We start from the raw sequence: 27,901 nt of genomic DNA on the forward strand, positions 1-27,901 counted from the left end.
GACAGCATCCTGTTAATGTACAACAATTCTGAGGCGCAAATAATATCTGCCTCTATTTAAATATAAATAGCATCTAACAACTATTTCTACAAAGAACTGCTACTTTTATACAGTGTAAATAGAATATATCTCTATTTTCATTTAGTCTGTTCGGTTTTATCTACACAGACATCAGCAGCTGAACTTCATACATTTTATTGATCATATTAAATTCTGCAGTAAAACTCAGTGTGAACTGTAAATTATCTTTCATTACAAATCAAATATCAATAAAGTTCCACAATCATAATGTGTAAAAAAACAGACTGAAGGATTAACATTATTTGTTTATGAAAAAAAACAACAGGTATTAAAATAAATTGTACAACACTTTAAAACGGAATATGTATTTCTAAAATTTACCAGAAAAAGTAAAATATTAACTTTTAATTCTCATCATTTAATAGATGATTAAATCTGTGAGGTGAAAATTCATTCAGTGTTAAATACAGGAGAGATGATCAGTGGTGCTGAATTGTTACCTCCATAATCTAAATCAGGACTGAAGTAAGGATAGAGTTTCTCAGTGAAAGACTGAGCAGTGAACGAGTAGATATGAGAGCTGGCCTTCACATCATAAAAGGAGACCAGACCCTCCTCATAATCCACAAACACACCCACCTTCTCCACCTTCTCTCTCAGTGTGAGGGGGACAGGGGGACCAGCAAATGCCGCATACCAATTCTCATTCCTCAGCCCTACAGTCCAGAATCCTTTCTGAGGAGTCGGTGTAATAATCCCCTTCCTGTTAATGTTCTCTCTCGCGACTCCTAATGTCCACTTAGTTTTCCCTCTGACCTGCACCTCATAATACAATCTCCCTGAGGAGAAGCTCTGCTTTCCCAGAACACCAGGATATCTAGTAAACCTCTGTGGTGTATCAGGGAGATTCTGTTCTGTGTCTCCAAGTGTCACTTGTTTTCCATCAGCAGACAGGATGAGATCAGCATAAGCTGTATCAGGATCCAGAGTCACATCCACTGAGAGAAACACACAGAGTGAGATGTGAGTTTGCAGGTAAAAAATATTAAATCATCATCAGTGGATCACTGATGATGAAGTTATGAATCTGAACATTGAAAAAAAGAAAACTTGAATTTCAAGCATGTTAAATAAATAAATAAATAAATAAATACAGATGTGTGGTTTTCAACCTTATATATTTCAATATTATAAATGTATATCAGTTTTTCACTCCCATACACAGACACACAGAACTTCTCACTTCATGAGAAAATTTCGATAAAGAAACAGAACAGAGACATTTTCAAACTCACACCACAATAAAAGTAGCTAGTGTAACATTTACTTAAATATCTTCTCCTCTACACTCGATCTTCTACCAGCACTTTAAATAAAATCATTTCTCCTCTATGTTTATGTCAATCATACTATTTACTGTTTTGTTTTCTGGTGTTTTTCAAAATCAAATCATCAGGTTTAATCAATAAGCAGCAGGACGCCAGTGAATTTATTTACAGTCTGTACTTACTGTAGCTCTTTACTTACAGTAACAGGTGTGTATCGTTTCACCTGATAGAAATTTACATTTATTATCAGATTTAATTTTTCCCATCGTTTTAAAGTCACTTAAACACATTTTATCAGTTCCTCTCGGGGTTTGTGTTTATTTCGTGTTTCTCTGTATTTAATGTAAATGATGGATATTATCCAGTAGTGAGGAGTTTTCATCTCGACAGAATAAATTGTAAAGTTTTATGAAGTTGTTATATTATTTGTCCGCTAGATGGCAGTGAAAGACCACAACACTATACACTTACACACTCCTATCAGAAAACAATCACTGCAAAATAAATAAATCAATCATTTACTAATGGATTAATTAAAAAAAAAAAAAGGCAAATCCCATAAAAAAGATTAAGAAAATGTAACGTTTGTATATGTTTATACACTAGCTAACAGACTAAACTGATTAGTCAATTTTAAAATCTATCATTTCCTCAGAATTTTAATGATGGAAACTTTTTTGTTCTGTGTTGGATACTTTTATTTTGACATGGGTTAGAAATAACTGCCTTTGCATTTCCTTATCTGAATGGTTCCGTTATGACGTCTGTGTGTGTGTGTGTGTGTGTGTGTGTGTGTGTGTGTGTGTGTGAGAGAGAGAGAGAGAGAGAGAGAGCTGCAGCTTTTTCTTGAAAAAAACCCCGTAAGAGACAGATTTATTTTTACTGCCTGAGGTTAGGCGCGCGCGCGCGCACACACACACACACACAAATACGGTAGAGACTCTGATGTAACTGTACTGAAGATAAAATTGTTCTTACCTGCAAACAACTTCCTCTTCTTTAATAACTCTGTGAAATATGAATCAATATTTTATATGAATTTATCAAAATACAATTAGATTCAACAAAACGTAATAAAATAATTAATATTTGAATCATATTTACACCACAGACCAAAAGTACAAACCAAATCCATCCACCCATTTTCTATACCGCTTATCCTACACAGGGTCACAGGGAGCCTGGAGTCTATCCCTGGGATAGCGGGGCAAAAAGCAGGGGACGCCCTGGACGGGGGCCCACCCACTGCAGGGCACAATCACACACACTACAGACAATCTGGAAACGCCAGTCAGACCATAACACATGTGTTTGGACTAAGGGAGGAAACCGGAGTACTCGGAGGAAACCCCTGAAGCGCAGGGAGAACACGTGCACACAGGGCAAAGGTGGGATTTGAACCCCCAACCCCGGAGATGTGAGGTAAACGTGCTAATCACAAATCCCCCCCGTGCCCCCACAAACCAAATAAAAAATAAATCAATATTTAAAACACCAGAAACAAGTTTATTGCCATCAGTAGATTTTTTTGGCTAGAAATAGAGAAATGTAAAGAAAGGAGAGAAATATAAATCTAAGAATCTGTTCCTCTTCCTAAATATATACCGCTCCCTCCATAAAGGCTTTTTCCATTTGCATCTGTTTTAAATTTGTACTCAAACATATCACATGTGGTTAAAGTGCACATCTTCAGATTTTAATAAAGTGTATTTTTATACATTTCTGAACATGTAGAAATTACAACACTTTATACACAGCTTCCATTCCATGGTATCATAATATTTGGGACATGAGCTGCACAGGTGTTAGTGATTATTCAGGTGTGTTTAATTGCTTCATTAGTGCAGGTATGAGAGAGATTTCAGCATCTAGTCTTTATTCCAGACTTTTGGTCACCTTTAGTCTTCTTTTACTGTTCGTCAACATGAGGACCAGAGTGAGGGTGAAAGTCAAGGACACATTATAGGGCTGAGAGACAAGACTAAATCAGTCAGAGACATTGGCCAAACTTTAGGCTTACAAAAATATCAACTGTGCGGAACATTATTAAGAAGAAAGAGAGAACGGGTGAGCTTAGTAACTATAAAGGGTCTGGTAGGCCAAAGAAGATCTCCACAGCTGATAACAGAAGATTCTCACCATAATGAAGAAAAATCCTCATACACCTGTCTGACAGATAAGAAACACTCTTCAGGAGGCAGGTGTGGATTTGTCAGTGAATAATGTCTGCAGAAGACTTCATGAACAGAAATACAGAGGCTACACTGCAAGATGCAGACCACTAGTTCTCCACAAAAACAGGATGGACAGCATAGTTTACTAAAAAGTACTTAAAGGAGCCTGCAGAGTTCTGGAAAAAGGTCTTGTGGACAGATAAGACCAAGATGAACTTGTATTAGAGTGATGGCAAGAGCAGAGTGTGGAGGTGAAAAGGGACTGTTCAAGATCCAAAGCATACCACCTCATCTGTAAAACATGGTCCTGTACGACTGCCTCAGGTACTGGCTCACTCATCTTCACTGATAATGTAACTGCTGATGGCAGGAGCACAATGAATTCTGAGTGCTGTTATTTACACATGGTAAAACTCAGGGGTATAAAAAATACTCATTATTAAAGAGTACGTGCACTTTAACCTCATGTAAATAGTTTGAGTACAAATTTAAAATTGTGGAGTACAGAGGCAAATAAAAATATATGCTTCATCCCAAACATTATGTATCTAATTTCTCTCCTCACAGTTCTTCACAAATCTGAAAAATAAAAGTCCTTAAAGTGTCACAAACTCTGATGTAATTACCATCTTCCACTCTCTGTCTCTGCAGCTCTAAAAAGAGAAAAAAAGTTCATATTAGAGATTAAACATACTTGTAGGATAATGTTTAATACACTTATTATTTTCCACTGTGTGAGTTGTGTGTTGAATAAAACCAACAAGTTCACTTTATTTAACTTTGTTTCTATAATACATTTTATAGACAGTAGAAATGTGGTGTTTAACACATGCAGGAGGTCATATGTATAATATTATATACACTATATGGACAAAAGTATGTGGACACCTGACCATCACACCTATATGAGCTTGTTGTAAATCTCATTCCAAAACCATGGGCATTAATATGGAGTTGGCATTGCATATAGTGATCTTAGGCTTGTGTGCAGCTGCTTGGCCATGGAAACCTATTTCATGAAGCTCCTGATGCACAGTTCTTGTGCTGATGTTGCTTCCATTGGCAGTTTGGATCTCTGTAGTGAGTGATACAACAGAGGAAAGGTGATTTGTATGCACTACGAGCTTCAGCACTCAACGGCCCTGTTCTGAGAGTTTGTGTGGACCAACACTTCATGACTGAGCTGTTGTAAAACATAAACACTTCCATTTCACAATAACAGCACTTACACCATGTTCACACTAGCACACGACATGTCGCTCGTGTCACTTGTAGTTTGTCTCTTGTGAGCGTGGAGCGAGTGCTGCTGCTGTTGCGTGTGGGTGTGTACCGTCCATTCAGCTCCAGTGAGAGTCATGACCAAAATGTAGCTTACAGCACACAGTTAACTACAGTATATTATTTATTTATCTTTAAAATGCACTTTGAACTGTAACGTTTTATTAAAGTGGAAAAAGTGTGAAAAATCTGTTGTTTGATGTTAGTTACATAACGTATTTGTATTAGCTATTAGTAGCACAAGCTAACTGTACTAGCTATTTTTCTTTTAACGTCTCTTTACAGGTTTAATGAGAAGTCATATACGACATGATACAATGAAACCATGGTTATGAGTTTTATGTCAATTTTTTAGTTAAGCATCGTTTGGATTTACCATGTCATTTACATTTATGGCATTTGGCAGACGCCCTTATCCAGAGTGGCTTACATTTATCTCATTCATACATCTGAGCAGTTGAGAGTTAGTTAAGGGACTTGCTCAAGGGCCCAACAGTGGCAGCTCGATGGTGCTGGGGTTTGAACTCATGACCTTCCAATCAGTAGTCCAACGTCTTAACCACTGAGGTACATCAGACCCAACTTACATAAAGTTGAGAAAATCTCAAATCACATGTTACTTGTCACGCTGTCACTGATACTGAAATTGCAGCTTTGTGTCATGTGTTTATATAGAACATGAACAGTTGCCTGTCGCTCTCTAGTGTGAACGTATCTTTACAGTTCACACAGGCAGATCTAGAAGGGAAGAAATTTCACAAACTGACATGTGGTAAAGATGACACACTGACAGCATCACGTTTAAAGTCACTGAGCTCTTTAGTCCATTCTACTGCCAGTGTTTGTCTCTGGAGATTGTACAGCTATGTGCATGATTTCATACACCTGTTAGTAATGAGTGCGACCGAAACACCTGAACTCAGTAATTAGGAGGGGTGTCTATATACTTTTGGCCATGTAGTGTATATTAGAGCTAATGTCATGTGTGAAGATGATAATTCATATCAGTAATTTATGTGAATTTACTGTAATTGATTTTCAGACCCCTCCCCCCCCCCAACACACATTGCATTTCTTTTTATGTCTAGACCGTGTATACAGTGCTTTATTATCTTACATTTTAACAAGGTGATATTGTCTCCTCCAATTAATATGCAGTAGGATTTTAAAAGCACAAAAAGTTCATTCTCACCTGCGTATCTCTTCTCCTTCTGAAGCTCTGAGGCTAAAACAGATAAAATAGTTGAGTATTGTGTGTATATTCTATATAAATAAAAGAATAAATAGATTAAACAGTGTAATATAGTGAAGTAAATGAACACAAATCAAATTGCAGTTATGAAATGTAATTGTTCTCTGATGTTATTTATTTGTTAAATGATTGAGCACACTTCACAAAGTGGAACATGATGTTACAGGTCAGTTATGAGTGATATAGAAAACAAGTAATTTACTGTATTGTGAGTGATGTGTTTGTATCTCTACTCTTCTTACAGAACCCTCTATGGAGTGAAATCAGAGTCAGCAGAACCTGAACCTGAATGTGTAACGCATGCAAAGAAATGTGTAAATGTAGTTATTGAAAACGGTCAGTGTGAATCTTAAGATATTTAAATATATTGATTCTGAAATTCAGGTTTTTAATATTTAGGTTAAGAAATTCAGGTAATAAAAAGCTGTTCCAAAGATTCAATGTTTCAGAAATTTGGGGTTTAAAAAACAGGTAGTAAAAAATTCAAGAAGTCAAAAATCCAGAGGAAACATCTGGGATACTCAGAAAGAGCAAATGAGCCAGACTCTAATCAAACTCAGTCCTGGCCAATCACAACACACCAGATGTTTTCTCTGAATTTTCAACAGCTTGAATTGTTTGAACCTGAATTAGTTTTACTACCGGTTTATTTTTTCCTGAATTTTTGATACCTTGAATTTTTTAACATGAATTTTTATTGCCTGATATTTTTTACATTGAAATTTTTAATACTTGAATTTCATATAGTTTAATTCAGAACCAATACTTTTAAATTAAAGTTTCACATTGACAATTTTCAATAACATCACATTTTTGACACACGTTATTTTTACAAGCATGACAAATTCAGGTCCAGGTTTTGCTGACTCTGATTTCACTCCACAACTATATTCGCCCATATCTGTCCTGTTTACTTCCTGGTGTCCAAATCTCGATATATGACTTGAGCTGCCCATAATTTAGCAGCATTCATTTAAACAAACATGAGAAGGAGCTGTAATTTCTGCCCTTTGCTCTGATCTACACTTTCTCATGAACCTTCAGCATCTTACATTGTGTCTGTAAGTCAGGAGTACTGAGGGGAGGGTTTGATGAACATTACTGAGTCAGTGTTAATGGCAGTTCAGCAAAATTCACATTTAATATCATACAGTGCCTGACTACTGCTGAATATGACAGAATATCATAAAATAAATGAATAAAGACACAGTACCAACTACCCACCTAATGCACACTAACAGTAAATAGATAATCACTTAACATATGGTTTCCTAGTATCAGCCACACGCAGAGTGCCGTATATTCTTTACAACAGCATGATCATCGTGTGATTATGATTTTAGACAGGTTTTTAAAATTAGAAATACATATCAAGCAACTGGCATTTCAGACACAATAAAAAAGTGCCATCAACGAAAAAAGTTCCCAAAGAAGCCACAGCTGGACTGAGGGGTGCGTTGCCATAGTAACACACACACTAACTGACAGGTCGTAGTAAGTGCAGTAACGGTTTCAATGTGACAGACTATTATTAGAACTGTTTTATTTATGTAGCGAACATAGACAAGTGGAGTGATACCAGCAGTGAAATGTTCCAGTGCTGTTACACTAAATATCAGCTCAGCAGGAGGAAGAGCCCCACAGTTATGGAACAGTCTTCCAATTAGTGTTCGGGACTCAGACACAGTCTCAGTGTTTACGTCTAGGCTTAAAACTTATTTGTTTACTCAAGCCTACCCTGACTAGACTTTCTGTTATGCTAAGCACAGTCCTAACAATCTTTTCTCTCCCTCTCTCCTTCTGTCGAGCCACACACAATGTGTGATTTATGGAGATACTAGAGATCCTGATCCTCTCTGCGCTCCGGACCTGCCTGATCCGTTTCGGATGTCCTACCTCTGGATGGACCTCTCATCTACTCCAATTCCAGATTGCTGGGACTACGGCTGCTTCTAAGGCCAAACAGACTTCATATAAATCCATAATGAACTTTTGCACACTATCTGTTGTTACCCAGATGAGGATGGGTTCCCTTCTGAGTCTGGCTCCTCTCAAGGTTTCTTCCTCTTAACATCTTAGGGAGTTTTTCCTTGCCACCGTCGCAAGTGGCTTGCTCAGTTGGGATAAATTCGCACCTTTAATATCTATATACCGTGTTGATATTTCTGTAAAGCTTACAAATAAAATTGAATTGAATTTTGGCCATGTAGTGTAGATTAGAGCTAATGCCTTATGTAAAGATTCATCAGTAATTTATGTGTATTTACTGTAATTCCTTTCAGACCACACACACAAAGACACATTGTATTTATTTTTATGTCTAGACCGTGTATACAGTGCTTTATTATCTTACATTTTAACAAGGTGATATTGTCTCCTCCAATTAAATATTCAGTAGGATTTTAAAAGCACAAAAAGTTCATTCTCACCTGCGTATTCCTTCTCCTTCTGAAGCTCTGAGGCTAAAACAGATAAAATAGTTGAGTATTGTGTGTATATTCTATATAAATAAAAGAATAAATAGATGAATCAGTGTAATATAGTGAAGTAAATGAACACAAATCAGATTGCAGTTATGAAATATAATTGTTCTCTGATGTTATTTATTTGTTAAATGATTGAGCACACTTCACAAAGTGGAACATGATGTTACAGGTCAGTTATGAGTCATATAGAAAACAAGTAATTTACTGTATTGTGAGTGATGTGTTTGTATCTCTACTCTTCTTACAGAACCCTCTATGGAGTGAAATCAGAGTCAGCAGAACCTGAACCTGAATGTGTAATGCATGCAAAGAAATGTGTAAATGTAGTTATTGAAAACGGTCAGTGTGAATCTTAAGATATTTAAATATATTGATTCTGAAATTCAGGTTTTTAATATTTAGGTTAAGAAATTCAGGTAATAAAAAGCTGTTCCAAAGATTCAATGTTTCAGAAATTTGGGGTTTAAAAAACAGGTAGTAAAAAATTCAAGAAGTCAAAAATCCAGGGAAAACATCTGGGATACTCAGAAAGAGCAAATGAGCCAGACTCTAATCAAACTCAGTCCTGACCAATCACAACACACCAGATGTTTTTTTTCCTAAATTTTCGACAGCTTGAATTGTTTGAACCTGAATTAGTTTTACTACCGGTTTATTTTTTCCTGAATTTTTGATACCTTGAATTTTTTAACACAAATTTTTATTGCCTGATATTTTTTTAATTGAAATTTTTAATACTTGAATTTCATATAGTTTAATTCAGAACCAATACTTTTAAATTAAAGTTTCACATTGACAATTTTCAATAACATCACATTTTTGACACACGTTATTTTTACAAGCATGACATATTCAGGTCCAGGTTTTGCTGACTCTGATTTCACTCCACAACTATATCCGCCCATATCTGTCCTGTTTACTTCCTGGTGTCCAAATCTCGATATATGACTTGAGCTGCCCATAATTTAGCAGCATTCATTTAAACAAACATGAGAAGGAGCTGTAATTTCTGCCCTTTGCTCTGATCTACACTTTCTCATGAACCTTCAGCATCTTACATTGTGTCTGTAAGTCAGGAGTACTGAGGGGAGGGTTTGATGAACATTACTGAGTCAGTGTTAATGGCAGTTCAGCAAAATTCACATTTAATATCATACAGTGCCTGACTACTGCTGAATATGACAGAATATCATAAAATAAATGAATAAAGACACAGTACCAACTACCCACCTAATGCACACTAACAGTAAATAGATAATCACTTAACATATGGTTTCCTAGTATCAGCCACACGCAGAGTGCCGTATATTCTTTACAACAGCATGATCATCGTGTGATTATGATTTTAGACAGGTTTTTAAAATTAGAAATACATATCAAGCAACTGGCATTTCAGACACAATAAAAAAGTGCCATCAACGAAAAAAGTTCCCAAAGAAGCCACAGCTGGACTGAGGGGTGCGTTGCCATAGTAACACACACACTAACTGACAGGTCGTAGTAAGTGCAGTAACGGTTTCAATGTGACAGACTATTATTAGAACTGTTTTATTTATGTAGCGAACATAGACAAGTGGAGTGATACCAGCAGTGAAATGTTCCAGTGCTGTTACACTAAATATCAGCTCAGCAGGAGGAAGAGCCCCACAGTTATGGAACAGTCTTCCAATTAGTGTTCGGGACTCAGACACAGTCTCAGTGTTTACGTCTAGGCTTAAAACTTATTTGTTTACTCAAGCCTACCCTGACTAGACTTTCTGTTATGCTAAGCACAGTCCTAACAATCTTTTCTCTCCCTCTCTCCTTCTGTCGAGCCACACACAATGTGTGATTTATGGAGATACTAGAGATCCTGATCCTCTCTGCGCTCCGGACCTGCCTGATCCGTTTCGGATGTCCTACCTCTGGATGGACCTCTCATCTACTCCAATTCCAGATTGCTGGGACTACGGCTGCTTCTAAGGCCAAACAGACTTCATATAAATCCATAATGAACTTTTGCACACTATCTGTTGTTACCCAGATGAGGATGGGTTCCCTTCTGAGTCTGGCTCCTCTCAAGGTTTCTTCCTCTTAACATCTTAGGGAGTTTTTCCTTGCCACCGTCGCAAGTGGCTTGCTCAGTTGGGATAAATTCGCACCTTTAATATCTATATACCGTGTTGATATTTCTGTAAAGCTTACAAATAAAATTGAATTGAATTTTGGCCATGTAGTGTAGATTAGAGCTAATGCCTTATGTAAAGATTCATCAGTAATTTATGTGTATTTACTGTAATTCCTTTCAGACCACACACACAAAGACACATTGTATTTATTTTTATGTCTAGACCGTGTATACAGTGCTTTATTATCTTACATTTTAACAAGGTGATATTGTCTCCTCCAATTAAATATTCAGTAGGATTTTAAAAGCACAAAAAGTTCATTCTCACCTGCGTATTCCTTCTCCTTCTGAAGCTCTGAGGCTAAAACAGATAAAATAGTTGAGTATTGTGTGTATATTCTATATAAATAAAAGAATAAATAGATGAATCAGTGTAATATAGTGAAGTAAATGAACACAAATCAGATTGCAGTTATGAAATATAATTGTTCTCTGATGTTATTTATTTGTTAAATGATTGAGCACACTTCACAAAGTGGAACATGATGTTACAGGTCAGTTATGAGTCATATAGAAAACAAGTAATTTACTGTATTGTGAGTGATGTGTTTGTATCTCTACTCTTCTTACAGAACCCTCTATGGAGTGAAATCAGAGTCAGCAGAACCTGAACCTGAATGTGTAATGCATGCAAAGAAATGTGTAAATGTAGTTATTGAAAACGGTCAGTGTGAATCTTAAGATATTTAAATATATTGATTCTGAAATTCAGGTTTTTAATATTTAGGTTAAGAAATTCAGGTAATAAAAAGCTGTTCCAAAGATTCAATGTTTCAGAAATTTGGGGTTTAAAAAACAGGTAGTAAAAAATTCAAGAAGTCAAAAATCCAGGGAAAACATCTGGGATACTCAGAAAGAGCAAATGAGCCAGACTCTAATCAAACTCAGTCCTGACCAATCACAACACACCAGATGTTTTTTTTCCTAAATTTTCGACAGCTTGAATTGTTTGAACCTGAATTAGTTTTACTACCGGTTTATTTTTTCCTGAATTTTTGATACCTTGAATTTTTTAACACAAATTTTTATTGCCTGATATTTTTTTAATTGAAATTTTTAATACTTGAATTTCATATAGTTTAATTCAGAACCAATACTTTTAAATTAAAGTTTCACATTGACAATTTTCAATAACATCACATTTTTGACACACGTTATTTTTACAAGCATGACATATTCAGGTCCAGGTTTTGCTGACTCTGATTTCACTCCACAACTATATCCGCCCATATCTGTCCTGTTTACTTCCTGGTGTCCAAATCTCGATATATGACTTGAGCTGCCCATAATTTAGCAGCATTCATTTAAACAAACATGAGAAGGAGCTGTAATTTCTGCCCTTTGCTCTGATCTACACTTTCTCATGAACCTTCAGCATCTTACATTGTGTCTGTAAGTCAGGAGTACTGAGGGGAGGGTTTGATGAACATTACTGAGTCAGTGTTAATGGCAGTTCAGCAAAATTCACATTTAATATCATACAGTGCCTGACTACTGCTGAATATGACAGAATATCATAAAATAAATGAATAAAGACACAGTACCAACTACCCACCTAATGCACACTAACAGTAAATAGATAATCACTTAACATATGGTTTCCTAGTATCAGCCACACGCAGAGTGCCGTATATTCTTTACAACAGCATGATCATCGTGTGATTATGATTTTAGACAGGTTTTTAAAATTAGAAATACATATCAAGCAACTGGCATTTCAGACACAATAAAAAAGTGCCATCAACGAAAAAAGTTCCCAAAGAAGCCACAGCTGGACTGAGGGGTGCGTTGCCATAGTAACACACACACTAACTGACAGGTCGTAGTAAGTGCAGTAACGGTTTCAATGTGACAGACTATTATTAGAACTGTTTTATTTATGTAGCGAACATAGACAAGTGGAGTGATACCAGCAGTGAAATGTTCCAGTGCTGTTACACTAAATATCAGCTCAGCAGGAGGAAGAGCCCCACAGTTATGGAACAGTCTTCCAATTAGTGTTCGGGACTCAGACACAGTCTCAGTGTTTACGTCTAGGCTTAAAACTTATTTGTTTACTCAAGCCTACCCTGACTAGACTTTCTGTTATGCTAAGCACAGTCCTAACAATCTTTTCTCTCCCTCTCTCCTTCTGTCGAGCCACACACAATGTGTGATTTATGGAGATACTAGAGATCCTGATCCTCTCTGCGCTCCGGACCTGCCTGATCCGTTTCGGATGTCCTACCTCTGGATGGACCTCTCATCTACTCCAATTCCAGATTGCTGGGACTACGGCTGCTTCTAAGGCCAAACAGACTTCATATAAATCCATAATGAACTTTTGCACACTATCTGTTGTTACCCAGATGAGGATGGGTTCCCTTCTGAGTCTGGCTCCTCTCAAGGTTTCTTCCTCTTAACATCTTAGGGAGTTTTTCCTTGCCACCGTCGCAAGTGGCTTGCTCAGTTGAGATAAATTCGCACCTTTAATATTTATATACCGTGTTGATATTTCTGTAAAGCTTACAAATAAAATTTAATTGAATTGAATTTTGGCCATGTAGTGTAGATTAGAGCTAATGCCTTATGTAAAGATTCATCAGTAATTTATGTGTATTTACTGTAATTCCTTTCAGACCACACACACACAAAGACACATTGTATTTATTTTTATGTCTAGACCGTGTATACAGTGCTTTATTATCTTACATTTTAACAAGGTGGTATTGTCTCCTCCAATTAAATATTCAGTAGGATTTTAAAAGCACAAAAAGTTCATTCTCACCTGCGTATTCCTTCTCCTTCTGAAGCTCCTCGGCTAAAACAGATAAAATAGTTGAGTATTGTGTGTAAATTCTATACAAATAAAAGAATAAATAGATGAATCAGTGTAATATAGTGAAGTAAATGAACACAAATCAGATTGCAGTTATGAAATATAATTGTTCTCTGATGTTATTTATTTGTTAAATGATTGAGCACACTTCACAAAGTGGAAGATGATGTTACAGGTCAGTTATGAGTGATATAGAAAACAAGTAATTTACTGTATTGTGAGTGATGTGTTTGTATCTCTACTCTTCTTACAGAACCCTCTATGGAGTGAAATCAGAGTCAGCAGAACCTGAACCTGAATGTGTAATGCATGCAAAGAAATGTGTAAATGTAGTTATTGAAAATGGTCAGTGTGAATCTTAAGATATATAAATATATTGATTTTGAAATTCAGGTTTTTAATATTTAGGTTAAGAAATTCAGGTAATAAAAAGCTGTTCAAAAGATTCAATGTTTCAGAAATTTGGGGTTTAAAAAACAGGTAGTAAAAAATTCAAGAAGTCAAAAATCCAGAGGAAACATCTGGGATACTCAGAAAGAGCAAATGAGCCAGACTCTAATCAAACTCAGTCCTGGCCAATCACAACACACCAGATGTTTTTTTCTGAATTTTCGACAGCTTGAATTGTTTGAACCTGAATTAGTTTTACTACCGGTTTATTTTTTCCTGAATTTTTGATACCTTGAATTTTTTAACATGAATTTTTATTGCCTGATATTTTTTACATTGAAATTTTTAAACTTGAATTTCATATAGTTTAATTCAGAACCAATACTTTTAAATTAAAGTTTCACATTGACAATTTTTAATAACATCATATTTACACAGGTTATTTTTACAAGCATGACAAATTCAGGTCCAGGTTTTGCTGACTCTGATTTCACTCCACAACACTCCTTCCTGTTTACTTCCTGGTGTCCAAATCTGGATATATGACTTGAGCTGCCCATAATTTAGTAGCATTTATTATATAGACATGAGGAGCTGTAATTTCTGCCCTCTGCCCCAATCTGCACCTTCTTGTGAACTTTCACCATGTTAAATTGTGTCTCTAAGTTAAAGAGGTCCAAACGATCTAATAAATGTCCCAATTACCTTTATGATTACATTTCACTGTAAAAAATGATTTTGAGTTTTAGTGAATTTTAAGTTGACACAACAAATAGTTTTTTTTTTAGTTTAACTTAACATGTTAAGTTTTCACTATCAAAACTAGTTTGTAAGTTGAATTAGAGACAGTATCTGTCACCTCAACTTAAAAGCATATGTTGAATCAATACAACAATGATGTCACGTTCTGAACATTCATCACGAGATCTCATGTGAAGCGCGAAGCAGACAGAAGACGATAGATGTTGTAGGGCAAGATTGAAATCTTCCACCATTGTCAAATTTTGTAAGTAAAAATTTGTTCATATTGATTTAATCACTTGTAAAAACAACATGTACTATACAATAGTGCATTGTTTATAATGGTAAACAATACAAGTATTGTTTACGTCGTTTCTCCATCGAATTAAACCGCGACTAATCCACACATAGTTTGGTCAATCGTATTATATTGTTGCTAGGCAGCGAACTGAAGCTAAATATCTATAAAAGTAACGAAATAAAACTAGCTAAGTATTATTTCTTCTTGTCACTTAATACACGTTTAAAATATCAACAATTTATCTCCATGATTTGCAAAAAGCAGGGGGTAGGTTAGCCTGAGGAAGAAATTCACATGCGACGATATAAACTATCCTCCGAGATATTGCTACATATTACAATATGTAAGTATGTGTACCGCATTCAGTGTTTATTTATCTATTTTATTTTATTTATTTTTTAATGTGAATGTGAGAATACAGAGCAGGAAGTGCGTGGTGTTAAAAGAACAAAAACTGTGAGAGAGAACCGTTATGAAACGAGACTTGGACAGGAAGTAAGCGCAGGAGTAAAGTCTTTATTTACTACTTAAGTCAACACACGAGGAGGTGGGAAACAAGGTCTAAACATAAAACTAGAACTGAAGCAAAAAACATGAACTTAAACAGGGTGTGGACACTACCACATTTAACTAACTGAAACATTTAACCTTTACCTAGAAATGAGGCATGAAGCACAGAACATAGAACAAGACTATGACTTGAAACACTCATTTTACTCAGGCGTGAACCACTGCTTTAACTCAAGCATGAAACACTCTTAACTATGGCATGAACTAAGGAACAGGAAAATGGACAGAGTATGGTAACACTACCGCCTGGCACCATTATTCATTCCGTCTTTTCTCTAATGCCGCGTGGCGTGCACAGCAACACGAGGGGTTTAAATAACCAGTCACGATTCTCTTAATTGCTGACAGCTGGCCACACTTAACACAGTCTTAGCATCCATAGGAAATAGTTCTCATTCCGTGACCTCATGCACGCGCGCGCTCTGCAGCCGTCCGTGCACGTCGATGCTTCAGCGCCATCTGTCGGCGAGATTGTGACAGAACCCCCCTCCAACGTCCTCAGCGGGGCTGGAACGCTGGGCGACATCCTCAGCGGGGCTGGAAAGCGGGACAGCTTCTTCGGTGGGGCTGGACAGCGGGACAGCTTCCTCGGCGGGGCAGGACAGCGGGACAGCTTCCTCGGCGGGGCAGGGCAGGGGGAGAGCTACCTCTGCACAACGTAAACAGCAGGAGGTCACAGCCCCGGAGTCCCAGCCCAAGGTTAACGTGGCGACCTCGGAGCCTCCGCCTGAGGTCAACAGGGCGACCTCAGGGCTCCAGTGGGAGACCTGCGGGGAGGTCTCAGCTGCTGAGGAGGCTGTCCCGCTGCCCTGTCCCGCCGAGGAAGCTGTCCCGCTGTCCTGCCCCGCCGAGGAAGCTGTCCCGCTGTCCAGCCCCGCCGAGGAAGCTGTCCCGCTGTCCAGCCCCGCCGAGGAAGCCGTCCCACTTTCCAGCCCCGCTGAGGACGTCGCCCAGTGTTCCAGCCCCTGTTCTCGTTCCATGCCTCGAATTTAGTTTCATGCTTATCTCTTCCAGTATAGACCATGTTTCATGTGTATTGACCTCTGTTTGAGAACAAAGACGTTGATCTGCGCTTGCTTCAGCTTCTATTCCCGTTTCGTAACAAGAACTTAATTAAGTGCTCACACACTGTGTAGTGATGTGTCGTTCATGAACGAATCGTTCATTTTCAATAAATCTTTAATAATCTTTAAACATTTTTGAACGCGCATGCGCAGCAACATCCCCATAGGTTCTGTACCGGGAAACAGAAATGATTAGTTCACCTCTGAAGTCTTTGGTTCGAGTCGTGCGTTCATCACTTCACAGCCCCACTGCATTCAGAATATGGGGCAGTCACGTGATGAACGAATGCCTCAAACCTGAAGACTTGAGACGTGAACTAATCAAATGTGACGTGACAAAAGAAGAACGACTCTGATCGGGAGGTGAGGTGAACTAACAGACTGCATATCCTAATGCTAAGCAATTAATCAATCATTTCCGTTTCTCATAATTCGGCCTTGGTTGCATTAGCCTATAGTTTATTTTTTATTCCAAATGTGATCATTTGCGTAAGTACTAGAGGTGTTGGGGAATTTAACATGTAACATTTTAATTATATTCTGCTGAAATGAATGAAATGACTCAAAAAAAAAAAAAAAAAAAAAAAAGATTCGTTCATTTTGCTGAACGAGATTCAAAGATCCAAGTCAGTAAAATGATCCGAACTTCCCATCACTAAACTGTCGACTCGGGCACCCGCATGCTTTCTGTGTGGGCGCGTGCTCTGTGATGTGTGCTTGCGTTAACACAGGTGAGTAATCAAATACACAAATTTACAGGCCAAGTCCTATTTTAAGTGGATGAAAACAGTCGTATACTACAATGCATAGCCTATAATATCGTTAAAGTTAATAAAACAACAAAGGAAAAGGATAACATCATTGCTCTGAGTTACTTTACTCCTGAATGGTTGTGTTAATATTTGTGGCTACGCTTGCACTTATTAGATTTTAAGCAGTTTGTTTAAGTATGCAAGTCTTTAAATATAAAAAAGTCGAAGTTTCACTCCACAACACTCCATCCTGTTTACTTACTGTTGTCCAAATCTGGATATATGACTTATAATTTAGAAGCATTCATTTAAACAAACATGAGAAGGAGCTGTAATTTCTGCCCTCTGCCCCGGTCTACACATTCTTTTAAAGCGTCACCATGTTAAATTGTGTCTCTGAGTTAAAGAGGCACAAACAGTCTAACAACCTCACAGTTATCTTTGTGATTATATTTGATCAGGGTGATATCGTCTGTTAAATTTACTCCAATTATTTAAATAGTATGATTTTAAGAGGACAAAAAGTTCATTGTTACCTGCTTTTTGATTCTGCCTTTGAAGCTCTGAGGATAAAACAGATAAACTGGTTTAATAAACAAACAAACAAATAAATAAATGCATTTCACAGTAAGTAATTTAATGTTTTGTGACTGATGTGTTTGCATTTCTAACCTTCTTACTCCTTGTTTATGTCACAATAAATGTTCAAATCTGTATAAACCTGATGTGTGTGTAATTTGGCATTATTAGTTTGAGAAACATGAGAAGGAGCTGTAATTTCTGCCCTTTGCTCTGATCTACACTTTCTCATGAACCTTCAGCATCTTACATTGTGTCTGTAAGTCAGGAGTACTGAGGGTGAGGGTTTGATGAACATTACTGAGTCAGTGTTAATGTCAGCTCAGGAAAATTCACATTTAATATCATACGGTGCCTGACTACTGCTGAATATGACCGAATATCATAAAATAAATGAATATAGACACAGTACCAACTACCCACCTAATGCACGCTAACAGTAAATAGATAATCACTTAACATATGGTTTCCTAGTTTCAGACACACGCCGAGTGCCGTATATTCTTTACAACAGCATGATCATCGTGTGATTATGATTTTAGACAGGTTTTTAAAATGAGAAATACATATCAAGCAACTGACATTTCAGACACAATAAAAAAGTGCCATCAATGAAAAAAAGTTCCCAAAGAAGACACAGCTGGACTGAGGGGTGGGTTGCCATAGTAACACACAGACTAACTGACAGGTCGTAGTAAGTGCAGTAACGGTTTCAATGTGACAGACTATTGTTAGAACTGTTTTATTTATGTAGCAAACACAGACAAATGGAGTGATACAAACAGTGAAATGTCCCAGTGCTGTTACACTAAATTTCAACTCTACTGGAACGCCGCTTGTCCAATCAAATTAGTGGACTGTAACTAACTGATGTAGAACTGTTAATGTAGCACTATTCATTCACCCCTGATTAGTTCCTACACAGTTACATAAACAAACAAAATCTTTTTAAAAAGCATAAATAACAAAAAACTTCATCATTAACGATTATAAGAACTCATTTATAATACAAAAACCCACAGAGATTGAGGACCTGTTGGGATTTACCAGTCTGAGCCACTAGCTAATGATAATAATACACTTTATTTAGACATTTATATAATTGTAAAGCTGTAACTTTGCTCAAATCTGCATAGTTTTGTGGCACCCCGTCCATTTAACATGTCACACTAGCCACACAACATACTACCTCACCTGTCATAGTCACTAATTAGACTGAAGTAAAGGTGTAGCTCATTCACTACCAGACTTCTGATATCCAGTAACCACAGTCCCTCCTCTCTGAAGTCTTGGTGAAATTTTCTGTGAATTCAAGTTGGTTAAATCGTGGATCCTCTCTGTGATCTTGGACTACTCTACTGTTTTGTGTTTTTGTATTTTAGCCTTCAGATTATTGTTTTTTGAATATCAAATTCTCTTAGAATTTTGTTTTCTGGATTTCTCTGTCTGCAGCTCTTTAATAAATCTGCAGTACTACATCTATAATCCACTCAGCCACAGAACCACTGGGCAGCAACAATGTGATTGCTGTGCTGAGAAACATCAGAGCTGCACACTGTGGCACTGGCACGGCTCTGTGGAGGATTAGCAGCAGTACAGCATGCAGTGCTGACAGACAGAACAACATGCTCTCTATAAATAAATAAAGTACTTAATTAAGAGGAAATTACTTTTTCCACATGAGGTAGGGTGGGCTTGATTGTGTTGAAATGATTATTATGCCTCACATAATATATGCAGTATTTCATGCAGTCTATTTGTCAAATATTTTATTAGTTATTTTATTTGAATCACTATCTATTCACCAGATTGGCCTAAAATATTCAAGTCTGATAGAAAGGAGCATTAAAATATTTACATTTGGTGATCTGTAAATATTAATTTGCTGGTTTGCATAATGTTTAATAAGACTTAAGCCAGAGGTGGAACTAAAGACAATGTTAATGCTATTTTGATAGTTCGGAAAGATAAGTTAAAGTTTAACAACACTGCTGACATTTAAATTAAGTTTTTGTTTTAACTTAAAATTTTAAGTTAGAACTACTCTAAGTGTTTCTAGTGAAATGAGCTGTGAACCTCAGTGTAAATTAGATTCTGTGTCCTGTAATAATATTCTGATGTGCAGGGTGAGACTCGATACTCTCCCAAACCTTTCATTAATGAAATATCCTTTCACTTCTTCAGAAAGGGCTTGTGGTAATGGAAGTGAATAGATGAAGACAAAGGTGAGAGTTTGAGACAGAATTAAATCATCCTCTTCACAGAGAGCACGGCCAACTGGACTTCTGTTGTCTACTGAGTAAAGCACAGGTTCTTTACCCTTGTCCTGGAGAACCCCCCCCCGGTCCTACAAGTGTTTTCTGTGCTCTAAAACACCTGATCCAGATAATCAGCTCATTAACAGCCCTTCCTGACCTAAAGTGAGTGCTATTGCAGGAAAAACACTAAAATGTGTAGGACATGGGGATCTCCAGGACCAGAGTTGGGAATCTGTGGACTAAAGCTATGGTATAAACTGCAATATAATTTAAGCTGGAGATATTATAAAGGAAAATGATTTAAAGATTACCTTTCTTGTAACAGATAACTGCAGTTACTATCGATCCGACAGCAATAAGACATGCTGAAACTGAAATGCCCACAACCCACTTCCAAGCATCAAAGACTTTACCTAAACAAAACCAAGTTTACAGTGTTACAGATATTTTTAATAAACTGTGCAGGAATTATTGATAAATGCAAAACACACTCAGACAGAACTGTAGCAAAAATCACCAGATATAATAAAAATAATGCATACACTCTAATGCAAGAATAGTGTGTGTTCATCACAATCATGTTTCATCTTTAATCACCTAATTTGTAATGATTAAAAACTTTTAACATTCTACTGTAATCATAGACACTTACTATTAATGATAACCTCTGCCTCCATCATGTGATGTTTTTGTTGAAGTCTGCAGTAAAACTTGTTGGAGTCGCTATAATCATAAACAGTGATGGGGCGTTTCACACTGAAGCCCTCAGTGTCTCTGTGCATCTGTGTATCTTCAGCAGGCAGAGTGTCTCCTTCTCTGTTCATCCACAGAACCTCAGGTTCAGGGTTCCAGCCTCTGGACTCACACACTAGATTAATCCCTCCTGAGTGATCATAACTCTCCATCGTGATCATCGGGTGGCTTCCCAGAACTATACACAATAAATAAAAGTATTGTTTTAAATATGGTGAAATCACGTTATACTGTTAACCTCTGTAGAGGTTATTATTTTCTGCTCATTTTCAGTTTAAAGACTGTTCTTTATATTGTAAAAAAAAAAAAAAAAAAAAAAATTAAATACCATGACGTGTGACACTTAAATAAAATATACAAGACTGTATTTATACTGCAATCTGCCAAACTTTTCAAACTAATCTCTTTTGCTGTCCAGAGCAAACAGACCAACATCCTTTACCATTTCCCAATTTTGTTCCCTTATTAAAACCTCAGAGTATGAAATCAGTCAGAACTGCTCAAAAATTCTGAGAGAAACATTTTTGATTCAATTCTTAGAAAAAAATAAAAGTTTTAAGATTCTTAGTTCCCGAGAGTGCTCAAATTCAGGAGCGTTCAAGAAAAGTCCTAATGAGTTAGAAGTCGATAAAACTGCTGTAGTCAGACAAAGCATGATTTTTTAAGGAATGTTTCAAACAGCCTAAATGATAATGAGTTAATTAGCTTTGTCTAATTGAAATGGTCTAATTTTTGTTATGGAACTGATTTGTCCGTCTTAAAAACAGAGAAGAAGCAGCACTGTGTTGGAGTGATGATTTGATCACATCAGGAGACAATAAATAGATCAAAGAAGCACTTTTAGCATCTACACCCCTCACATCATCCATATACTGTATTTATGTATTTCCCCATCACTCATCAAGAAATATAAACAAACTGTGTTCAAACTGGGTATGATGTTGTAGTGCACATTTGTCATATGTTTGTCACAGCTACAAGGGACAGATCCCCCCTGGACCACTCGAGCAGTGCCGGTCCTCCCTATATACAAACTACACAAGCTTTGGGCCCCTTTGATCTTGTATATTATTTTCCATCGGTAAATATTTTTTAGAACATGCAAATATAAATGCAGATTCAGCTTTAGAGTCATGTGGAAATTTCTTTAAAAAATACATGATTATATTTATTTGATTACTGTTTCAGACTCAGCCATCATGATGCCATATGTCAAAATGCATGTCAATAGCTTCCAAATGAAGCTATACATTGGGAGCAGAAAAAAGAAAGAAAAAGTGCCAAGAACATGAAGCAAAAGAATTAAAAGGCATGCATTTTTTGTAGTTGTTAGATACTCTAAATTCTTATCTAGTCTTGACAATCCATGCAATGAATTGATTAAAAACAATACTCCAGTCAGTCCAGATCAACAGATTCAATAGTAGTCCACTGTGTTTCATTAGAAATGCCCCATGATGAAGTGTTATTTTCAGTTTGTGTCGGTAGACATCAATAATCAAAACGTTCTTATACGTGTTTTAATGCAATATATAATATTGGCAGTGCACCTTAAATATATTATTTCAATATTAAATACTAATGTTTGAAATCAATTCACTGTATGTTGTTTGACACTGAAACTGCTCTGAAAGAACAGATTAAGGGGTGGGGGTCATTTGGGGAGTTTTTATGAAAGCACTGACAGGGGCCTCTGACAAAGTTTTCCTAACTGCCCCAGAAGTCTAGGACTGGCACTGCACTAGAGAGAACCCATAATCACCGTGTTGAACTTCTTCTGTTGTCCACCCCATTTCCCGTCATGATCATGCACACCTGTTTGGTATTGTATTATTAGTCACCTTATTTAACTTCTGGGTTTGTGGCTTTTATGTTGTTGGAGCATTATGCTTAGTCTGTGTTTGCATGCGTGGCTAGATTTTGGTTAATGTTTTCTCTGAATGGTTTTGTTTTCCTTGCCTAGCCTAGCATTAGCCCAGCCCTTTGTTGTCCCAGTTTTAGTATATGAAAGGAAATTCTCTTATATCATGTACTCTTATATTATGAACTGTATTAAGACATCCTGGATATGGGGAACACTGGGTTATAGTTTCTGTTTGTGTGTCTCTGTGCTATCAAATACCTATGATGAATGTATATATTGAATTACCTCTTCAAATAAGCTGAGCAACTATCCATGATTATAGCTATGTCCTTGATTATATTATTATGTATTCTTATCTATATGTTTTCTGTGTCTGAACTGAAACGAGTAAATGCTGAACCCAATATTATAGAGAGACAATAAAATGGACAAGCATATGGAAATTAATGAAGATAACTGTAGAGGATTATTTGCTGACTCTGTTCCACATCTGCTTATGCAAACATGAGAGTGAAGCACAGACTAACCAAATCACACACTGCATGAATATCTTCTGTACACTGGAATAAATGTTTTTTAAAAATAACTGAAGCATAAATTTAATCTCACATTAATCATATATTTAATCTTTCTTTTTCTTATTGATTTGCCGAGCCATGTTGTAGACATGATTTAGACTCACCTAGTGAGTGTATGTCTGAGTGTCTCCTGTGCTCGTGATCATTTAATCCAATTCATTCCCAACCCTGGTCCTGAAATACTCTGTCCTGCATGTTTTAGTGTTTCCCCTTCTCCCAACACACCTGATTTAACTAATCAGCTAATTAACAGCCCTTCCTGAGTTAAATCAGGTGTGTTAGAAACAGGGGTGTGTAGGGCAGGGGGTTCTCCAGGACCAGAGTTGGAAACTTGTGATTCAGTGAGTGAGTGAACTCCCATTATAAAACCCACTTAAATAAATAAATACATTAGAAAAATACAAATTATGATGTGGTTTATTTATGCACAAACTATTGATGTTAAGAGAAAAGAAAGTTTATCATAGTCTAACATTCAATGTATAAAGTGTAGAAATAGATCTTACCCTCAACAATGACATGAACAGTGATGTCATCATACCAGGATTTGTCCTCAACGAGACATTTATATTTTCCTTCATCAGAGACTCGGAGAGCTGAGAGTTTGAGTGAAGCGTTGCCTTTCTGTAGCTCCTCTTTAAACAGTGATGTTCTTCCACTGTAAGACTGAGCCTGATCTTCATTTCTGTCTTCATGATCCTTATAGAGATGCACTAATGAAGCCACATCCTCTAGTCTCATCCACTCCACTGTCATGTGCACAGCGCTGGTGTTGGGTTTGATAAAACAGGGCAGAACCAGGTCTTCACCAGCTACAGCATAAAGAGGAGCATCTGGACTGACCACCTGTAATCCCTCTGGGTTTTTTCCCCCCAAAAACACACAAATACTGTATATCATTACCAATATTATGTATGTATGTATGTATGTGTGTGTACCTTGATTTCCAAATGAAATGCAAAATTTACTTTCATTTTCCCCATGATTCCATGATTGTGGGTGTGTGTACTGAACCAGACTGGAAGATTAAAGACTCAGGAAACCTTTCAGGAGTTTTGAGTTAATTATCTGATTAGACCTCTTTTCAGGTGGACATTTCTGTTTCATAAATTCTTTATTCTAATAATTTGAGATACTGGATTTTTGATTTCCATGAGCATGTAAGCCGTAATCATTAAGATTAAAACAAAACAAAGGCTGGAAACATTTCACTTTATGTGTAATGAATGCAGAATATGTGAAAGTTCCACTTTTTGAATTAAATTATGGGGAAAAAAATAAACTTTTCCATGATTTTCAATTTTTTTGAGATTTATGTATGTATGTATGTATGTATGTATATATATATAATGTGTATATGTGGTTTTTATTTTATTTTATTTTATTTATTTTTTTATGTGTAACAAAACATAGCATATTTAATTGGACTTTGACCTACACACCTTATTTTCAGCTGTGGATATTTAAAATTTAGTTTGTTGCCTTAACTAATAACTACAATGATCAAGACAATAAGACAAAAGGCTGTATATATGTATATATCTATGAAAATGAAAATATTTAAAGTAAAAAAAACCCAAACATTTAAGAACCCATATATTACAAATTTATGTCCATCAAAACATGTTTCCTAAACCATTTGGCCAAAGGGATTTTTATGTATAGGTGAACAATCAAGCTTTTCTTTTAAAAAATCTGTTTTTGAATGTACTCCATAAAATTTGGGATTTTTTGTAAATGGAATAAAAACAAAAATTAACTGACAAAAGTACAAAGATAAGATACTCAATGTTTTCACTGACCAACTTAATTGTATTTTGTAAATATAAACAAATTTAGAATTCGATGCCTTCAACACATACAAAAAAAGTTGCAGGGGCAAAATAAGACTGAAAGTTTATAGAATATTCAAGTAACACCATTTTTGGAGGACCAGGTTAATTGGTAACAGGGGAGGGTATCAGGATTGGGCATAAAAGGAACAGCCACCAAAGGCTTAGTCTTTGCAAGCAAGGATGGTCATGACTCACCACTTTGTGCCAAACTTTGTGAGAGAATTGTCACTCAGTTAAAAAAAAAACATTGCTCAATGCAAGTTTGCAAAGAATTGAGGTCTTTCACCATCTACAGTGCATAATATTGTGAAAAGATTCAGGGAATCCAGAGAAATCGCATTACATAAAGGGCATGGCTGGAAACCACTGTTGAATGTGTATGACCTTCGAGCCCTCAGGCAGCATTGCCTGAAGAATCGTCATGCTACTGTGATAAATATAACAACATGGGCTCAGGAATACTTTGGAAGATCGTTGTCACTTAACACAGTCTGCCACTGGATCCAGAAATGCAACCGAAATGCTATTATGTAAGTTGGAAGCCACACATCAACTCTACTCAGAAATGTCACAGAGTTCTCTGGGCCCGATCTCACCTCAGATGGGCTAAAAGCCAGTGGAAACGTGTGCTGTGGTCAGATGAGTCCATGTTTCAGCTTGTTTTCAGGAAAAATGGATGTTGACTTCTCCATGCCAAAGATGAAAAAGAGCAACCAGACTGTTAGAAGCGAAAGATGCAAAAGCCAGCATCTGTGATGGTATGATATCAGTGCCTACAGCATGGGTGACTTGCATATGTGTGAAGGTACCATTGGCGTGGAGGTATATATTGGGATTTTAGAGAGACATATGCTGCCATCAAGGTAACGTATTTTCCCAGGAAGTCCATGAATATTTCAGCAGGAGAATTCCAGGCCTCATTCTGCACATGCTACAACAGCGTGGCTTCATAGATTCAGAGTGCGTGTGCTTGACTGGCCTGCCAGCAGTCCAGATCTGTCTCCTATGGCGCATCATGAAGAGGAGAATCAGAAAACGGCGACCAAGAACTGTGGAGCAGCTGAAGTCTTGTATCAAGCAAGAATGGGCAAAAATTCCACTTGCAAAACTGCAACAATTAGAATCCTCAGTTCCCAACAATTAAAAAGTGTAATTAAAAGGAAGGGTGATGTAACACAGCGGTAAATACTCTTCTGTCCCGACTTTTTTTGAGTGGGTTGAAGGCATCAAATTCTAAATTATATATAAATTATTATATTTACAAAATACAATTTTGGTCAGTTGGTCAGTGAAAACATTGAATATCTCTTCTTTGTACTTTTGTCATTTAATTAACGTTTCAAGACACTTTACAAAACACAGATTTTTGTTGTTATTGCATTTTAGAAAAAAAAATCCCTGCTTTTATGGAAATGGGGTTAGTACATTTTGATCTTTCATGATATTCTTGCATATTGTAGCCCCACAGCTGGTGTTTGCTGTCTGTAGCAGCATAAGAGGCAAACTCATGAAAATATAAAATCTTTAAAGCAATTCATATTTAAGTGCAATTTTAAAGAAATTCTGCAGGACTAGTAATGTAGGTAGCAATACTGTAGTTGTAGGTAGCAACTCAAAGGTATAATCATCAATTTTTAATTATTTCTTATTTTACTAGTACAAATAACCTGAAAAAATGTGTAGATCATGATAAAAATGATGGTTTAAGTCATGACCTCAGTGTATTATGTGGCTGAAAAAACCCACGTGTCTGGAGTGCTTTATTGTTTACACAAGCATTTTGTCTGTCATTTTATTTACACTCCCCAGTGCCCATCGCGGTCTGTTCAAAAAGAAATGAAATGTGGCTGAAATCCCTGTGACCAGCACAGCCAGATAATTCTCCTGCGACCAAAAAACTTCAGGACAAAACAACAACAACAACAACAACAACAACAACAATAACAGCAATGGTAAAACCAGATTAAACACTGTCAGCTCTCTGCCAACATGCAGTAATGTATTACTGGAGGAAGGGATGAAGCTGGATGTGGAATTAGTGAATTAGCACTTTTACACATTCTCATACACAATTGTGCTTATTCAAAATGTTATAACTTGGCTGCTAACTTGAGAATCTGCTCATCAACACTGTACACACACACACACACACACACACACACACACACACACACACACACAGAATAGTTTTTCTCCATACCTGATTGAAATTTCATGAAGCTGAAGAGAATCAGGAGAGTCACACAAAAAAGCATCATCCCTGAAAGACAGTTTATCATTATTGCTTCAGTCTGTTTTACAAGATAAATAACATTTTATGAATTACACTCAGTGCACAATTTAATGCATATCTGTTCTATCAAAAAATCTAAATACTCACCACTTTGTAAGGGTAATATTTTCTTGATAAGGACGCTAAAAAGTAAAGACTGTCAATAAGTCCACAATGTCAGTTTAGTGTACTTCCGTTTGTGTAACCTGTGTAACCTGTTCCACACATACCTTTAAACACACCTTTTTTCTAATATGCTAAGAATGGAGGTAGTGTGTTTGAGGTGACTCATTTCAGCCGAAGTTGCAAAGGCCCAAATTTAAAATGCTAAACCTAAAACACTCGCTCATATTAATCCCTATATTTATCTCGTGAGTGTTAATTGGCTTTGTTAGTTTAAACTTCTTTGTTTACATGTTG

General features: G+C 36.7%; 1 protein-coding gene across 3 annotated transcripts; it reads right to left on the reverse strand.

Annotated features, from left to right (window-relative positions):
* Positions 1-179: 179 nt before the first annotated feature.
* On the reverse strand, positions 180-27,888 carry LOC128610257 (butyrophilin subfamily 1 member A1-like). 3 transcript variants are annotated; one of them, XM_053629458.1, is made up of 12 exons: positions 27,590-27,888; positions 27,410-27,469; positions 23,881-24,231; positions 20,832-21,110; positions 20,491-20,592; positions 17,879-17,905; positions 13,474-13,506; positions 10,975-11,007; positions 5,994-6,026; positions 4,150-4,176; positions 2,328-2,357; positions 180-1,019 (listed from the first exon to the last, which is right to left on the reverse strand). In XM_053629458.1, the coding sequence occupies exons 2-12, from the start codon at positions 27,465-27,467 to the stop codon at positions 472-474; spliced, it is 1,521 nt and encodes a 506-aa protein (XP_053485433.1). In that variant the 5' UTR covers positions 27,468-27,469; positions 27,590-27,888; the 3' UTR covers positions 180-471. The 3 variants fall into 3 exon arrangements, with proteins under 3 accessions (XP_053485433.1, XP_053485434.1, XP_053485435.1); XM_053629459.1 differs by lacking the exons at positions 10,975-11,007; positions 13,474-13,506; positions 17,879-17,905; XM_053629460.1 differs by lacking the exons at positions 10,975-11,007; positions 13,474-13,506; positions 17,879-17,905; positions 20,491-20,592 and having other exon boundaries at positions 5,994-6,020.
* Between the last annotated feature and the right edge of the window lie 13 nt (positions 27,889-27,901).

This window comes from Ictalurus furcatus, chromosome 7 (assembly GCF_023375685.1).
Source record: "Ictalurus furcatus strain D&B chromosome 7, Billie_1.0, whole genome shotgun sequence".
Taxonomy (NCBI): domain Eukaryota; kingdom Metazoa; phylum Chordata; class Actinopteri; order Siluriformes; family Ictaluridae; genus Ictalurus; species Ictalurus furcatus.

Excerpts from the sequence above, each read along its gene's own strand:
- LOC128610257 (XM_053629458.1), bottom strand. The coding sequence starts at position 27,467 with ATGATGCTTTTTTGTGTGACTCTCCTGATTCTCTTCAGCTTCATGAAA. Across the intron at positions 20,593-20,831 it reads GGCAGAGGTTATCATTAATA|GTAAAGTCTTTGATGCTTGG; the intron begins GTAAGTGTCTAT and ends GGTTTTGTTTAG. Across the intron at positions 4,177-5,993 it reads GAAGGAGAAGAGATACGCAG|AGCTGCAGAGACAGAGAGTG; the intron begins GTGAGAATGAAC and ends TTCTCTTTTTAG.